This window comes from Heloderma suspectum, chromosome 4 (genome assembly GCF_057233095.1).
Source record: "Heloderma suspectum isolate Gila_16-S chromosome 4, 16-S_ref, whole genome shotgun sequence".
NCBI classification, from domain to species: Eukaryota; Metazoa; Chordata; class Lepidosauria; order Squamata; family Helodermatidae; genus Heloderma; species Heloderma suspectum.
In genome coordinates this window covers 115,310,470-115,328,862 of record NC_139461.1, presented here as the reverse complement: position 1 = coordinate 115,328,862, position 18,393 = coordinate 115,310,470, and the positions used below count along the sequence as shown (strand labels likewise).

The following is an 18,393-nucleotide window of genomic DNA, read 5'->3' as shown; positions in this document are numbered from 1 at the left end:
TGTGATGAAAATTTTCCTATGCAAATGACACTATGCAAATAACCCTAATTTGCCCTGGGAATTTCTGGGAAATTTTTCTGTTCAAAATTTTCCAGAAAACCCACATCCCTGCCCCCCCTTTCATTAAATCCAGGAGAGAGAGAGAACTGGTTCTTATCCTCATATTGATGACACCTCAGGCAATCTCCAGATGACCTTACCCAGCAGTGTCCTCTAGATATTAAACAGCATGGGGGGATGAGATGGAGCCCTGTGGGACCCCATAACACAATTTCCAAGGGCTTAAACAGAAATCTTCTCGCCCCACCTTCTGAAATCCACCATCCAAGGAGGATCATAACTTCTGCAAAACAGTGTCTCCAAATCCCAGCCTATCCAGAAAGATGTTATAGTGAATACTATCGAAAGCCATTGAGAGGTCTAAGAAAATCAACAATGTCACTCTCCCCTTGACTTTCTCTCATCAGAGGACATCCCATAGAGCGACCAAGGCACTTTAAATTTTGAAACCAGGCCTGAACCTGGATTGAAATAGATCTAGAAAATAAGTCTCATCCAAGAATAATTAGAGTTGGCTGGAAACCATCTGCTTGAACACCTTGCCCAGGAAGAGGATGTTAGCAACTGGCTTATCGTTATTCACATCTTCAGGGTCTAGATTAGGTTTTTTCAGGAGTAGTCTGATTACCACCTCTTCTAAAGTCTAACCTTTGGTGGACTCTGGACAGCTCAGTAGATGTTTCTTCATATCAGTCAGCTTGTGCCTCCTCTGAATAAAAGACTGAATAAAAGTTGAGAATTCCAGAAGGCTCTGTGCTCTCATACGTGTTATTCCACAGGTGACCACTCAGAGAAGAATTTACAGGCAAGTGAGATCTTGTTTTTGTTGCTAAAAGTTTTAGCATGCAAATTCGTATTTAACTTGGGGAAAGGCCCACGTTTGTTCTTTAATGTTTGGGTTGTCATCTTGTTTTTATACTTCGTTTTCAGAAACTTACACTTAAATTGAATATTGAAGCTTCAGATTAGGGATGCTTAGGGTTTCAAAGAAAGATATTTGATGAGAAAGTATAGCTAATATGACATGTATGTTGGCACCTCTTTGCTTGCAGGAGTGATAAATGATGACAGAATTTATGTGATTGATACAAGGACGATGGGAGGCTGAAAGAAATTACCATAAGCTGTAGCTCTTAGGATCAGCTGTCAGACAGTTACCAGACAGTTTCTAATCCCCTTATGCTATCTTTCTCTTTGTTTTAGGGGCTAACTTTGTAACTCGAAAAATTAGCCGTTCTGTCGCTAAGATCCACCTGGGGCAACTGGAATGTTTCACTTTGGGCAATCTGGATTCCAAGAGAGACTGGGGTCATGCCAAAGACTATGTCGAGGTATGCTATTGGTGAAATGCCTTTGTGTGTCTTATTGGAGCAGCTTCAGATAAAATGTATGACCTGTAGGGATACCTCTAAACCTAGCAATTCTCTCAGTTTGTCTAGGGAAGTAACATACGAGGCTATTTCTGAAACCTGAACATAAACAATACATCTTCAGGTTTATGTTCCTTGCTAAATTCCTCTGGAAATTAGAATGCATTAAGTAACCCTATCCCACACTCCATGTTGTTTCTGTGTTCTTTTTTGTGAAGTATTGAGATCAGATATTTCAAGTGCAGTGAAATCTTTCAACATCTTACTGTGTCTTAGTGTCATTTTACAGTGAAGAAAGAAAGCAATGCCCATGTCAACTATGGAAATTCATTTTGGTTCTCATTTGAATACAATTGTAATAATGTTAATTTTAAATATTCAAGTTAAAACACTTCTGGGAATTCTGCAATTAGCATTATGTAACTTACACAACCCCTTTTTTTTCATATAAGACCTTAAAAGATTTGCCATATAGGAGGAATTCCATCAGAATTACTTTCTATTTTTCTGACACAGTCGCTGTCCTATTTTCATAATTTTCTGCCTCTGTTTTGACATTCCGTATTTCCTCCATGGGACCGCGGTGGCTTAGTGGTTAAGACGCTGAACTGTAGACTGGAAGGTCGGCAGGTCGGCAGTTCGAGACCCGAGTGCTGCGTGACGGAGTGAGCTCCCGTCTTCAGTCCCAGGTTCTGCCAACCTAGCAGTTCGAAAGCAAGAAATTGCAAGTAGATAAATAGGTACCGCCTCGGCGGGAAAGGTAACAGCATTCCATGCACCTCGGTGTTCAGTCATGCCGGTCACATGACCACGGAAGCATCTTCGGACAGCGCTGGCTCTTCGGCTTAGAAACGGGGATGAGCACCACACCCTACAGTCGGACACGACTGGTTGGGGACACCTTTACCTTTTTACTTTTTATTTCCTCCATGCAGTCATATGCAGGTATATGACTGAATGGAAAGAGTCTAGTATGGACCAGACTTTACAAAAAGGGAAGTGACTGCATTTTCTGTACTTATGGCTGCTGGAAAAAGCAGAGTTTCCATCTCGCCAGGTGCGCAGCCTAGCTTTTCTCCATTTGATTGATTATTTGCACATATGATCACATAAAGAAATCTGGCCGTGTAAATCGCTGCTTTATCTTTCCATTTAAAGTCAAATTTCCAAAACCAATTGCATGACTAGCAGAAATGTTTCATTTTAAAACAAACAACCCAGATTAAGCATAAAAAATTCAAAGTAATAAACTAGTGCAAGAAAATATGCCCTGACCGTATTGTTCATAGCCGAACGTACTCTGTGATGTAGAATTTATTGGGGTGCTGACTTTTTGTGGAAATATTAGTTGGACTGTAAATAAGAATGTATTATATTTAGTTAGTTTCCAAATGTGCTGGCCACCAGATAGAATGTACTCAGCTGGGGTCTCCACCAAGAACACATGTTGGTGATCTAAGTAACATTCCAGATCTTTCACATGTTTTGGTGCTGTCCCCAAATTGTTTTGAAACAATTCCTATCTGTGCTAGAGGTCATTTTGAATATCTTCCCTGAGACTAAATCTTCTACTTAATTGGGCCCTTGTTAATTCCTGGAGACCCTAAATATGTGAAATGCAGCTAATTCCTGACTGTAAAAGACAATAACTTTAAAATGGAAATAAACAACTGTTCTAGAATGTAATGGATTGGAAAGCTAAACTTCAAATATACCATTGCAGTATACTTACCAGAGTGAGCCAAATGTAGATTCTTTTGTGAATGTTTTAGAAGCTTCTTATAATCTTTTTACTAGTATGGAAGGGCTTTCAGTATCCTCTTTGTATTTAAATCTTGTTGATACACAGCAGGACTCTAGAAATTTTTGTCTGGCCTTGGTTAATATGCCAGATATGGCATCTATCTATCTCTATCTCTAGCAGGTCTCTCTTTCTTTCCTTGGTAGGCTGGGAGAAAGAGAAATATTTTCTTCCCCACCCAATGTGGAATGAAAGCTGAATGGAAAGTAAATGTGTGAATGGAAGAGGGGGGAGGGAAGTGTGTAAATGGGGCAAAAGTATGAATGGTTGTGTGTGTGGATGGAAGGAAAGTGTGAGAATGGGAATGGATGGATGTGTGTGTGAATGGGTGCAAAAGGGAGAAGCGGCGATGGGGGAGAGGAGGGAAGAGAGTGTGTTTCAGGTTGTGTTGCTGTCCCTCCCTGAGATGATCGGTGAACTGGTGTGTGTACGTGAGTGAGAGAGAATGAATGAAGGGATGAATGAAGGGGAGAGAAAATGGTTGTCCCACCCACTTTTGACTTTGGCCCTGCCCACCAATATGTGGGTCCTAAGAACTTTCATGCCAGGAAATGTGGCCCTCAATCCCAAGAAGGATATGAACCTTAAAAACACAAGTAGAAGTGACTGATCAGAATTAACAACATTGATCAATAAATCTATTTGTTAAAAGTAATTTATAATTCAGAAAAACAGTTATATATAACAAAACATTTTGATATTATTAAATGTGGTATCAACAGGTATACATCATGGCTGTATGTAAGTGTATTTAAATTAAGTTTTGGATAGCAGTCAATACCTTTGTGGGTGGGGATGAGAGAATAAGTAGGATATCAGCGATGTTGATATATGAATCTTCTGTGCCTTGTTTTGTTCTCTGAAGATAATTCATTCTTTTTTATTTGGTACAGTACAATAAACCATCTGGTAAATACGTTCTAATACCAGTACAACAGTAAGTGCTTAATAGTCAATGATTCATTCCTATACAATGTAAAAAAAATACCAAGACATGTTACAAATATCTTCACACACACCCAAGAGAGCCCTATTTCAAATTAATATAGATTCCTACAAACATTTAACCTGGTGCAGTGACACAGTACTTGTTAATCCATTACCAACTTTTTATTCCTCAGCAGATGAATGCCAATAATGCCAAAACGATGAATGGATAGAATTTGAATACATCTTTAATTCTAAAGTTGTAATGAGATAGTTTACAAGTATGCAGGCTTATGAAAAAGTTGATGTGGGAAAAACATTACAATTGCTTCACTTAATACTTAAATGCCAGAATATCCACATGGTTTTGGCTTATATGGTTATGGTCTACTGTGTGTGTGTGTGTGTGTGTGTGTGTGTGTGAGAGAGAGAGAGAGAGAGAGAGAGAGAGAGAGAGAGAGAAGACTGAGGCAAAGTAGGCCCTGAGCATCTTCTACATTATTTATTTATTTTATTTATTTATTACATTTATATCCCGCCTTTTTTCCTCCAAGGAACTCAAGGTGGCGTACATAATCCTCCTCCTCCTCCATTTTATCCTCACAACAACAACCCTGTGAGGTAGGTTGGGCTGACAGTATGTGACTGGCCCAAAGTCACCCAGTGAGCTTCCATGGCCGAGTGGGGAATAGAACCCGGATCTCCCGACTCCCAGTCCAGCACTCTAGCCACTACACCATGCTGGCTCTCACATTACCATTTGGTTTCCACTCTTAGAATCATATCTGATATCATGGCCTTTGTCAAATTTCCTCAGAATTTTGAAATACTGAATGTTAACTTTTTGGTCATATATGAAATCATTTTATCAGTTAGCTCTTCAGTATCACTACTTTATTTATTATGGATACAGCTGCTTCTTTCCCTGAGGGAAACATACCCATTTTGTCTTGACAAACGGTGACCTCTAATAGATCATGAGCAATTTTTTCTAGTTTTCCTCTTTATTATTATCATATCCTTTCAGAAGATATGCCTAGTTTCTTGTATTCTCCTATGCAATATCCTCTTCATTTATCTTCTTGCCCATTCTTCCTATACCGCTCATTGCTATTAATTAAATTTCATAATTTAGTGCTTGCATTCGGATGTAACTCTAAACTATGGTTTGGTGCCACATGAAGGAGCCTCAGGCTTGTATGCTCCCATCTCTTCCTCCAGTGTGGCCATGAGATCAGAAGCATTCACTTCCATTTTTTGCTGAACACAGTTTGTTACATATGAACTTCAGACCATTATTTACAATAAAGTTAAAACTAACAGCAGTTCTTGTTTCAGATTAAACAACTGTGGTTATTTGAAAACAGAAATGGGGGCTTCCAATCTTACAGCTGTATCATATTAGGAGAAGGGAGGGGAGGACTAGGCCCATGCATATAACACTGTGGTTTAGCACTACATCCAAATAAGGTCAGTGTTTACATTGTGTTTACATAGTAATCTGATTACTCTAACCTCAGAACTATCAATTTTTAACAGTTGTACTACGTTATAAGAAAACAAAATAGAGATATTTTTGTTTAAGGTGTAAATAGCTATTTAAATGTTGGTTCATGACCAGCCTTTTACAAGCTTTGGCTGGTACACCACCACGGCTGTTCGTGGATTGTGATAGTTTGGCCACAGTGGTTCAGGCATTGGTAAGTTTAAGATTAATCAGTACTTAACAATAAAACTATAACTATACTGGCTGGGTTACACCGCTGGAAAAGTCTGCATAAAGACATAGGTCTTAAGCAGGCATCTAAAGATCAAAACTGTAGATGCCTGTCTAACATCAATGGGGAGCATATTCTAGGGGGCAGGTGCTGCAACATTAAATGCTCTTGTACAAGTATTCCTGAGGTAAACCTCAGGGGCATGTAACACCCTCAGAATTGCTCCTTCTGAGGATTGTGAAGACTGGGCAAGGAGTGAGATGATCCCTAAGGTAACTGGTCCGAAGTTGTTCTCGGATCACCTAGCTGACTTAACTCTTGGTGGGCAAGACAGGTGAGGGAGAGGCTTGAGGATCCTGCAGATCCTGGGCTACCATGCTCCCTGCCCACCAGCATGCCCCCTTTTCTCCCGCTCCAACTTCTCTTATGAAGTCACAGTTGCAACCTCATAAGAGAAGCTTTCTGTGAAGCGGGGGAGGGGGGTGGGGAAGATCCATGATCAGATCTCCTCTTCCATAGTTGTAGCTGTCTACAGCCATGGAGGAGGAAATCTGTACCATCCCCAGATGCTGTCTGGGGAACCATAAGATTGCTTTGTTAGTTGCTTAACTGTTGACCTTTTAACTAAATACTTAATATTTTATATTACCAAATAGATAATATATTACTGAAATCTCCATAGTTTTTTTTAGAATAGTGAAGGAAGTATGAGGAATTACCATTTAAAAAAATGTTAACATACATTTTTAAAGTAAAATGCCAAAATGACTTGAAAAATATGTACCATTTGGAACCATTTACCTCTCCCAAATCATTCCTTTAACTGATTAAACCTAGTAATCAGAGCTTTATTCTTTATCTATATCTTCCCATATTTGAAACTTTTCATATTTTTGGATCAGATCCAGAATTGTGCAAGTGGAACTCTACATTAATGGGACTTTTGTATCCCCTCTTCCTTGCTGCACCTATCTGCAACCTCTGTAAGGCCTGAGATGTAGGGTCCCCCTGGAATGGCATGGGATGTGGCCTGGGAGGCTGTAGTGGGATGGGAGAATCCATGGAAATTGTGTGAAGACAGCTTGCACAAGTGTCTGCTTTCATATGTCATTTCCACCCTATTTCTGCCCATTTCCACCTCACCCTACACCACCCTCCCACAATCTACACAGTTCTAGAGGGTCCTCCAACCTTTAGGAATGGCTTGTTGGTGAGTATAGGAGCTGCAGTGGGGAGGAAGGGGCAGGAAAGCCCTGAGTTGAGATCTATCAGTAGCTTTTGATACTGTAGATAGAGGCCACGTTTTGACTAAATTGAAAGACACAAACCAAGATCAAACACTGCTAGTATTGATCCAAAAACTATATACTTGCACATATATAAGAGTGAGGTATGGCACAGAAGGATCTCTAACTGAACCAATTAATATCAACAGAGGAGTTAAAGAGGGCTTACAGTTGGCTTCTGCCCTGTTCAATATCCATATAAATTACATACTCCAAATTTTCAAAATGGAGGATGCTTGCCATCCCTGCAATAAATGGCAGGAAAATTCAAATCCTAATATATGCTGATGGTCTGATATTGGTATCTAACTCACCTTGGCTTGAAGAAACCTCTTCAAAAATTTGTAATATTTGTAAGGAGGAAAAATATGATACATTGCTCTAAATCTAAAATAATGATATTTTGCCATCACTCACTTAAATATAAATAGAATATAGTCTGTCATATCATAGAACCTATTGATAGGCTTAGGTACTTGGTTATTCTTTTTGAAGAAAACTTGAAGGAAGTACATAGAGAGTGAAGTAGTACAAAAGCCAAGCAGATGATAATTCCAGTCTTGAAAATATTCCAAGCCATTTCTCAGCTATTGGATGGCATCCTGCAGTTGGTGCTGGACCATTGACACAAAGCAAATATAGGCTGGGTACCTGCAGGATCAGCGGCTGAACTTCTCTGGAACATCAAAGAGCCATTGACCAAAGGTTCAAAGTGTCATGCAGAGAGGGCAGCTAAAGTTGTAATTCATTGGTCATATCAAAACTGAGTTATCTATCTGAGTGGTGCAGGATGCATGGAGATTACGGACAGGAAAGGAAATGGGCAGGTTGGTAACAGATGCAGGAAGGTAGAAAACCAGACAGGTACAGCTGGGACTAGGTGGAGCACAACATGCAGACCAAAAGGTCTAAGTGCCAGCAACTTTCTAGGAAGCTAGAACTCTAATATACAGTTTGAATCAAGTTCCTCCCCAGTTCTTTTATTGTAGAATGTAGCTTTATCATTCATATTCAGATAGATTTAGCCACATATGTGACTTCTGGCTCTGTGCCACCTGAGAAGAAGGGAAGGTTCTTTCATTTGTGGGAATAATAAAGAGTTGCAGGGCAAAGGTTCAGCCTTTTTCTCGCTCATCAGAACGTAAAAAATATGCATTGCTTGTTGGAGCCACTCTCTTGTATGCGGGATATGTGTGAGTGATTGGCAATAAGAGAGGAAAAGAAGAATGGAGGCCATAGTTACTTTAGACATGAATGGGTTCTGTATTTGAAAGTGCATAATTGAGGCAAGAAAGTGGTTTTAATGATAATATGTAGGAGCTCTGTCTAACACAAATCATATGGCATTCATTTACAAAGCACTGCAGTTGTGTCTACAAGTAAGTGTTGCTAATAGCCTTTTCTTCAAGAAAATTATACTCATCTGTTTCATAGCTACTGTACCATGTTGCCTTTCTGCAGCAACCCTCCCAAATGTGAATAATGGAATTTAAAACAAAACCAAATATCTCTGTTTATGTAGATCTGTTTCAGTATCTCTGCATTTTTTTATGATTGGCCTATTTGTGGGGTAATTGGGGGTGGGGTGGAGACTTATAAAGCAAAAGTAAAAATGCTTTCCTCAGCAAAACCATCTGTTTTTGTTTCCTCTGTCTCAATAACTCTATGTATGTTATTATCAAGTCTACTCCCATGGTTTTCGAAGTGGTCTTGTAACTGGTGGTCTTAGAACTCAGTCGGAATGACTGAATAGTTAGACTAAGGATTTCTTTCAAGTATAAAGTTTCCCAGTTGAAGTTCCCATTTGAGAAATGAAGAATTATTGTCATATTTTGAAAATTAACCAATTATTATTATTAATCATTATTAACCAGAATGAATTATCTTTAAAATGTGTCAATAACAAATTTGTTCTAACAAGTGGCTTGTTTCTTATACCATGCAAAAGGGAATTTTCTGCAGCAGCATTATATATTGTACCATTTTAAAGGTTACAGCTGTAGGTCAGTAAACCATGTTTATTTGCCTTTCTTATATTCAGTGAAGCTGTGAAATAACAGGTAATTTAAAGCCAGATCTGAGTTTGTGATTACATTGTTTTTGGCTTTTTTATTAAAAACCCACAATAGTTCAGTCTAAATAGTTGAACTATTAGGTTCAAAAGGACATCTTCCCTACTTTGTTTTCTTTCATTTGCAATTAGTCAATGAAACATTGTGCACATTTTCCCCTAGAACAACCCAATGATTTGATCCATCTAAGAACAGAGCCAAATTTGTAAGCAGGCCTCTTGTGGCTGTAGGAAATGATGGATCGGGAACATTGGGCTTAAATCTGCACACTTGAGTGTGGATCTGAGTGCTTGTCCACATGTAAATATAATCTTTCTGCACTTCATTGCTTTCAGTGGGATTCACATTTGAATGTGCATCCCCATACATATTCTGGTAAAACTAGTTATGCACAAATAAATACGCTAGGGAGCACAAATTTGGGCACAAATTTTCAATTGTTCAGCAGGTTCAATGAACTCTGTATGGAGAATATTTTGATAGATTAAATTATTTTATTGAGATCCCTTCAGTTGTAGCTGTTAGTATTTTATATGTTATGGAGAAGAAGCTCTCTCAACAAACTAGCCACGCTTCACAACTGTGCATGAAACGACTGTGATTCTTCTTCAGTGTCAGGGAACATTCCCCAAATCTACAGGGTATACTTAATATGCCACTTCTAGTTTTAGAACAAATACTTGAATTTTCAGCTATAGGTGTTCTGGGATGTGGCTTGACCTAACAAATAATGTTAATGATCCAAAGACAGAGCGGCTGAACTTTCCAACTGGTCTTCTTTGGCAGGCTTTCAACTTGTCTCAGGGGACTGGCAGCTCTGGTTACCAGGATAAGTATGTGAAGAAATGTTATTGCTGTCAAGCAGTATTACTGCATGTTTTTTTCTTATTCTTTCTAGAAAGCTATGTTTTCCTCCAGAGCATAAATGATAGGTGAACATGATACAGAAAATATGCACTACATACAAATCTACCTGCCAATATGCTTTACCTAATACAATTCACACTTTTCCATAATTTCTCTCTGACCACCTTAGTATACTTAGTGCTGCCTTTTACTCCCATGTAAATGTAGAGATAAGCAGTCAGGGTTCCCCTTATGACCTGGACCCTGAACAACTCCTTAAGGATCTCTTGCCTCCTTAAGAGTCCCACCTTCCTTCTTCTAAATTTCCCTTTTCCAATAAGGTGGGTTTAGGCTGTAGAAGTGGGGTGACGGGAACTTCAGACACCTGGGTGTTAACCACAGCAGTTTACTGGTAAATTAAAGCAAGCAAATCACAACTAAAGGTATTTACACAATAGAAATGAGTGATACAAAGGCATTAAGATAAAATCAAAGTGGCAAAACACAAGTTCCTTTATGCTAGCCTTACTTAGACTTTTCCAGGCTGCTTCTTCCTGCTTTCTCTTCAGCCTCCGGTCTCTCTGACTCTGCTTTTACTGGCTCTCTTGCTCTCTTTTTATACCCTCCTACTTCAAAACCAAAAGTACTGTTTCAAACCTGAAGAAATGAAACTTAACTGGAAATGAAAATGAAACCTAACCGTGGAGATGAAACTACCCATCTCAGGAATACCCCCTCCCAGCAAAGAAACCCAGGCTTCTACGACTGACCATTTTTCCCTTTGCCTCTGTAGGCCTTACACCTTCACAGAAGTGCTATGGGAAAACTGACACAAGTTCTTCAAATATTCATATTGTGTCCAGAAGTAGATGTTGTATTGCATGTTGTTATTCAGTCGTTCAGTCGTGTCCGACTCTTCATGACCCCATGGACCATAGCACGCCACGCCTTCCTGTCCTGCACTCTTTCCTGGAGCGTGCTCAAGTCCATATTCATTGCATCAGTGATGCTATCTAGCCATCTCATCCTCTGCCGTCCCCTTCTCCTTTTGCCTTCAGTCTTTCCCAGCATCAGGGTCTTTTCCAGAGAGTTTTCTCTTTGCATTAGGTGGCCAAAATATTTGAGCTTCACCTTCACTATCTGTCCTTCCAATGAGCACTCAGGGTTGATTTCCTTTAGGATGGACTGATTTGGCCTCCTTGCAGTCCAGGGGACTTGTAAGAGTCTTCTTCAGCACCACAGTTCGAAAGCATCAATTCTTCGGCGCTCAGCCTTCCTTATAGTCCAGCTCTCACAGCCATACGTTACTACTGGGAAAACCATAGCTTTGATTATGCAGACCTTTGTTGGCAAGGTGATATCTCTGCTTCTCACTATGCTGTCTAGGTTTGCCATAGCTTTCTTCCCAAGGAGCAAGCGTCTTTTAATTTCATGGCTACAGTCACCGTCTGCGGTGATCTTGGAGCCCAAGAAAATAAAATCTGTCACTGCTTCCATTTCTTCCCCTTCCATATGCCAGGAAGTGATGGGGCCAGATGCCATGATCTCTGTTTTTTTAATGTTGAGTTTCAAACCAGCTTTTGCACTCTCCTCTTTCACCCTCAACAAGAGGCTCTTCAGATCCTCTTTGCTTTCCGCCACTAGGGTGGTATCATCTGCATATCTGATAATTTTCCCAGCAATCTTAATTCCGACCTGTGATTCATCCAGCCGGGCGTTTCTCATGATGTACTCTGCATATAAGTTAAATAAGCAGGGCGACAATATGCAGCCTTGTCGTACTCCTTTCCCAATTTTGAACCAATCAGTTGTTCCATGTCTGGTTCTTACTGTTGCTTCTTGACCCTCGTACAGGTTTCTCAGGGGACAGGTAAGGTGGTCTGGTACCCCCATCTCTTTCAGAATTTGCCACAGTTTGTTGTGATCCACACAATCAAAGGCTTTAGCGTAGTCAATGAAGCAGAAATAGACATTTTTCTGGAATTCTCTTGCTTTCTCCATGATCCAGCGAAAGTTGGTGATTTGATCTCTAGTTCCTCTGCCTCTTCGAAACCCAGCTTGTACTTCCAGTAGTTCTCGGTTCGCATACTGCTGAAGTCTTGCTTGTAGGATTTTGAGCATCACCTTGCTGGCATGTGAAATGAGCACAATTGTACAGTAGTTTGAACATTCTTTGGTGTTGCCCTTCTTTGGAATTGGAATGTAAACTGACCTTTTCCAGTCTTCTGGCCACTGTTGAGTGTTCCAAATTTGTTGGCATATTGAGTGCAGCACTTTAACAGCATCATCTTTTAGGATCTTAAATAGCTCAGCTGGAATACTGTCATCTCCATTAGCTTTGTTGTTAGTCATGCTTCCTAAGGCCCACTTGACTTCACTCTCTAGGATGTCCGGCTCAAGTTCAGTGACCGCTCTATCATGGCTATCAGGGACATTCAGATCTTTCCTGTATAGTTCTTCTGTGTATTCTTGCCACATCTTCTTAATCTCATCTGCTTCTGTTAGGTCCCTGCCTTCTTTGTCCTTTATCATGCCCGTCTTTTCACAAAACGTTCTCTTGATATCTCCAATTTTCTTGAAGAGATCTCTAGTCCTTCCCATTCTGTTGTTTTCCTCGATTTCTTTGCATTGTTCATTTAAGAAGGCCTCCTTGTCTCTCCTTGCTATTCTCTGGAACTCTACATTCAGTTGGATATATCTTCCCCTTTCTCCCTTGCTTTTCGCTTCCCTTCTCTCCTCAGCTACTTGTAAAGTCTCATCATACAGCCACTTGGCTTTCTTGCATTTCTTTTTCTTTGGGATGGATTGAGTTGCTGCCTCCTGAACTATGTTACGGACCTCCGTCCATAGTTCCTCAGGCACTCTGTCTATCAGGTCTAATCCCTTAAAATCTATTCGTCACCTCCACTGTATATTCATAAGGGATATGATTTAGGTCATACCTGAATAGTTTAGTGGTTTTCCCTACGTTCTTCAATTTAAGCTGAAATTTTGCAACAAGAAGCTCATGATCTGAGCCACAGTCACCTCCATGTCTTGTTTTTACTGGCTGTATAGAGCTTCTCCATCTTTGGCTACAAAGGACAGAATCAATCTGATTTCGATATTGACCATCTGGTGATGTCCATGTGTAGAGTCGCCTCTTGTGCTGTTGGAAAAGAGTGTTTGCTATGATCAGCGTGTTCTCTTGGCAAAACTCTATTAGCCTTTGTCCTGCTTCATTTTGTACACCAAGGCCATGCTTGCCTGTTATCCCGGTGATTTCTTGACTTCCTACTTTAGCATTCCAATCCCCTATGATGAAGAGGACATCTTTTCTTTGTGTTAGTTCTAGAAGGTGTTGTAGGTCTTCATAGAACCGATCAACCTCAGCTTCTTTGGCCTCAGTGGTTGGGGCATAGACTTGAATTACTGTGATTTTTAATGGTTTGCCTTGGATTCGTACTGAGATCATTCTATCGTTTTTGAGATTGTACCCCAGTACTGCTTTTCCCACCCTTTTGTTGACTATGAGTGCTACTCCATTTCTTCTAAGGGATTCTTGCCCACAGTAGTAGATGTGATGGTCACCTGAATTAAATTTGCCCATGCTTGTCCATTTTAGTTTGCTGATTCCCAAGATGTCGATGTTCAATCTTGCCATCTCATGTTTGACCACCTCCAGCTTACCTTGATTCATTGATCTGACATTCCAGGTTCCTAAACAATATTGTTCTTTACAGCATCGGATTTTCTTTTCACCACTAGACACATCCACAGCTGAGTGTCCTTTTGGCTTTGGCCCAGCCGCTTCACTCTTTCTGGAGCTACTCGGAAATTCCCTCTGCTCTTCCCCAGTAGTATATTGGACACCTTCTGACCTGAGGGGCTCATCTTCCGGCATCATATCTTCTAGCCTTGTGATATGTTCCATGGGGTTTTCTTGGCAAGAATACTGGAGTGGGTTTCCATTTCCTTCTCCAGTGGACCACATTTTGTCAGAACTCTCCACCATGACCTGTCCGTCTTGGGTGGCCCTGCACGGCATAGCTTATGGCTTCACTGTACAAATTACGTAAATTGTGGCTGCAATTTGCATAAATGTCAATTTAAGGGGAGAACCCCCTGAAAATCCACAAGCTGGCCTGACTCAATCTGCACTGGGTTGGACCAGCTCAGAGGTAAGCGAGTTGACGTCCGGGGCTCCAAGCTGATGAAAGCTTGGCAAATTTCACCCCCCAGACCGATTCCTCTGACATCCCTACCCACATCCTGTAGAGGGATTTCAGCAACCTCAAAGAACATGCGGCCTGCAGAGGAAACAAGGAGGATCTCAGAAAGGGAGACTGGTTGCGATCCCTTCCACTGGTTTATCAGAGAAAGGCTGCACTAAAGCGGCAGGACATCCTGACAGGGCATCCGTCCAAAACTGGTTTAAATATAGAATGAATCCCTATGCACATTCACACAATCGTTATATAGAGAAAGTGGGAACAAGGATAGAGGCTACAGGACTGGAAGACCTTGTAGGGAAATAACCTCCAGAAGACAGTATAGGTCTTGAAAGATACCTCTGTAGGGATTCTATTGGAACCTTCCTGGAGATGATGCTAGGGTGCAGGGAAATGCCTGTGGTCACTAGGGAAAAGCAGCCTTGAAAAAGGCTGTATGTGGGTCACTGCTTCAACAAAAGTGGGGCTCAGGCAGCCAGAACTGGGTGCTCTGGGGAGAAGGATTGATGAAGCTCTCTTGCAGAACCCCTGGTTCTGTAGCTTGAAAGGGAGTAAGAGCCAGCAAAGGGAGTAAGAGTCAACAGACGTAGCCAGAAGCACTGAGCTTGCCACACAACAGAAACATATGTTACCAAACCTTTAGGAGGCCAGGAATGGTGGACAGTTGAGGCTGAGATGTTTATAGTATTTGGACAAAATGAAGCATGTCCTTGGGCCAAATGAATACTGGAAGAATGCTTCTTTTGATGCATTGGAGGTCCTTTGTCCAAATCTAATCAGACCAGGATTTTCTGGGGACTGCTGTATTAGAGTTGGAGATTCCCACCTGACCGCCATATTTATCAGTAGTTATGAAATAATTTTTCATAACCGCAGTGGGGGCCGCAGTGGCTTAGTGGTTAAGACGCTGAACTGCAGACTGGAAGGTCGGCAGGTCAGCAGTTCGAGACCCGAGTGCTGCATGATGGAGTGAGCTCCCGTCTTCAGTCCCAGCTTCTGCCAACCTAGCAGTTCAAAAGCAAGACATTGCAAGTAGATAAATAGGTACCGCCTCGGTGGGAAAGGTAACAGCGTTCCGTGCACCTCGGTGTTCGGTCATGCCGACCACATGACCACGGAAGCGTCTTCGGACAGCGCTGGCTCTTCGGCTTAGAAACGTGGATGAGCACCGCACCCTAGAGTCGGACACGACTGGTTGGGGACACCTTTACCTTTACCTTTTTATGAAATACTGAGGGAGTATCTTTGCCTGGGATGCATTCATGCCTATGTCCTGATGATTATGTGCATAATTCCATCATGAGGCACTCAGTGTTAGTGTGGTTGATTAAGTCATATTGCTAAACCTTTACCTGAGAACATGACGTGCTAATGACCTAGGAGGCACTCACTCAAATGTCTTGCTCCATTCAGCTGGAGATACCAGCCTTTCCACAAAATACTGGGGAAAAGTGTCTCTCGGGCAGCCTGCCAACACTATCTGATATTATTTTCCCACCAGTAATGGAGCGGCAACAGTAACTTTAGAGCTCCCTGCTTCCTCCTACTCCAGAGACAATGGTTTGTACCAGCCTAGATTTGTTTAGAGTATGGTGAGCTGCCAAGATGAGCATTAGTTCTAATTTTTATATTGAATGTTTTATGTGAGAAATATTGCTATTTCCTAACAGCAGTAATTCCTAAGAGCAGCCAAAGCTGCATATCATTTTATTCACATTAGGACACAAGCTCAGGAAATGCTCAGGAGTAAAACACAAACCTTGCAGCTGCCCCAGTCTTCTTAGGAAGGCCTACCCGTCACTTTGATAACTGCGTGTACATTTTATTATTTATTGATTTATTTCAGAGAATTTCTATATCTTTTTTTTAAAAAAATCCCAACATGATTTACAAGATAAAATCATGTTAAGATACAATAAAACCAATAATTAAAGCAATGTTAAAAACAATCTACACACACCAGTAAGGAATACATGAAGAACTTAATATCGAGTTGAAGATATGGGTGTATTCCGTTTAAGTTTTCCTAACCAAAAATATGCTGTCCTAACCAAAAGCATATTAAATAATAGGAACAAATTCAGCAGTTTTATCTTTTTGGTGAATTGTGTGCATGAATATAAGAAGAACCATGATGTATTAGACCACAGGCCTATCTAGTCCACCTTCTGTTCACACAGTGGCCAACCAGATGGCTATGGGAAACCTACAAGCAGAATCTAACAGCACTCTCCTGCTCATGTTCCCAGCAACTGGCACACAGAGGTATACTGGCCCTGATATTGGAGGTAATATATACCCATCATGACTAGTAGCCATTGATAGCCTTTTTGTTCAAGAATTTGTCTAATCCAATGTTAAAGTCATCCAAGTTGGTGGCCATCGCAACATTTGGTAGTAGCAAATCCCTTAGTTTAACTATGCATTGTGTGAAGAAGTACCTTCTTTTATCTTTCCTGAATCTCTCACCATTCAGCTTCATGGGATTACCCCAGGTTCTAAAATTATGAGACAGGACAAAAAACATTACCCTATCTTTTTTCTTGATACCATACATAATTTTCTACACCTCTGTCATGTCTCCCCTTACTTACCGTTTTTTTAAAGCCAAGCAGTCTGAAACATTGTAGTGTTTAATGCATAGGGCAGTATCCAATGGTGTCACTCCACAACCTCAAATAGCGGTGGCAGAGGTCTGCCAAATCTTTCTCTTGTGCAAGCGGTTAGCTATTATGCTTGCACAACCAGTTGTACAAGGAGTTGCACAACAGATTGCATAACGGGTTGTGCAAGTGGAATGCGCAACCGGTTACACAAGAGGTTGCACAACAATTTAACACAAGAGGTGGCACAAGTGTAATGCATAAACACATGCTCAACCATGCTTGTGCAAATGTAACTTTAGTTAAATTTTCTTCTTGTGCTTATTTTGGAACCTAGTTTCTGCGAGTGCAACATCATTTGCACTAACAGAATGACATAGTTGGATGTTGTCCATAGCAAGCTCATTTTCTATAAGTTACGAAGTGAAGTGTCATATTTGAAAGGGCATGCAATATATGCATACTATCTCTTTCTGCCTTACTGTGTTAATAAGAAAATAATGTAGAAATATTGCAAGAGATGGCATAGGCTTCAAGAATAATGCAGATGTTTCCAGTAGGCCCTGCAGGGTTTTGTTGTTGTTGTTTTAATAGAAAAAGACAGGATACAGATATTTGCTTTCTAGTTGTCATTTAGTAACCAGATTTTGTGAGCATAGATTGCTTTTTTAAAACTTGCTCTACAGAGCCAGATGGTGTTTTTAAAGCAGTCGCCTGCCTTGGGGGCATTGTGTTACTGCATTACATCAGGATACATTCCAACAGTGCTAGAACCTCAGGAAACCAAAGCTATGCAAAGTTTCCAGTGATTTGAGGAAAAGTTCATGCTTACTGCATCACTATACTGTGCACAAAACTACTATTGTGTTTAGATCTGGTATTAATAATTTGTGGATAGAAGGGAAAGGAGACCATTTTCAATTTACACATCCATGATAGAGCAAAACACAGTGAGTTCCTAGATATATTGGTATAGGAGGACAATCAGTGAGAGACTTGCTCTCATTTAAACTCTATGAAATTCAAAACAGAGCAGATTTTTTTTTTAATTCTCTACTACATTTTACCGGCATAAGGCTCTAAACTTTTAAAAGCAATTAATTACTTGGCTTTTAAGTGATTAATCAGTTAACTGTACATACTGCAAAACCTTACTTGAAGATGCTTCGGTTATCTGAAGAATCACCTTTACCTGTACCAACCTGCCCACCACACTCTGAGATTATTGGCTGAGGCCCTTCTTGTGTGCTATCTTTCAGAACAATCAAACTGATGGGCATAAGGCATAGGGCTTTTTCAATAATGGCACCATACTTATGGAACTCATTACCAGCTTGAGGTACATCAGGCTCCATCTTTGCAGTCTGTTAGAGGAGCCCTAAAGACAAATGCATTCCCAGTGGCCTTCTAAGGGTTTTATGGAACTGCTTGTGAGAAATTGAATGTGATTGATCTTAATGTTTGTATTTTGTTTTAGTTGTATTATTTTGTTTTTATTA

At 40.6% G+C, this 18,393-nt stretch overlaps 1 protein-coding gene across 10 annotated transcripts in view; it reads left to right on the top strand.

Moving 5' to 3' along the window:
• GMDS (GDP-mannose 4,6-dehydratase) overlaps window positions 1-18,393 on the top strand; it is a 453,335-nt gene that overhangs the window by 161,083 nt on the left and 273,859 nt on the right. For all 10 annotated transcript variants that reach the window (XR_014790260.1, XR_014790259.1, XM_084850473.1 and 7 more), the window contains one exon: window positions 1,264-1,391. Coding sequence is in view for 8 of the 10 variants with exons in the window: in XM_084850473.1 (XP_084706599.1) it covers window positions 1,264-1,391 (128 nt within the window). In the remaining 2 variants the exon portion in view is untranslated. The remainder of the gene's footprint in view (window positions 1-1,263; window positions 1,392-18,393) is intronic.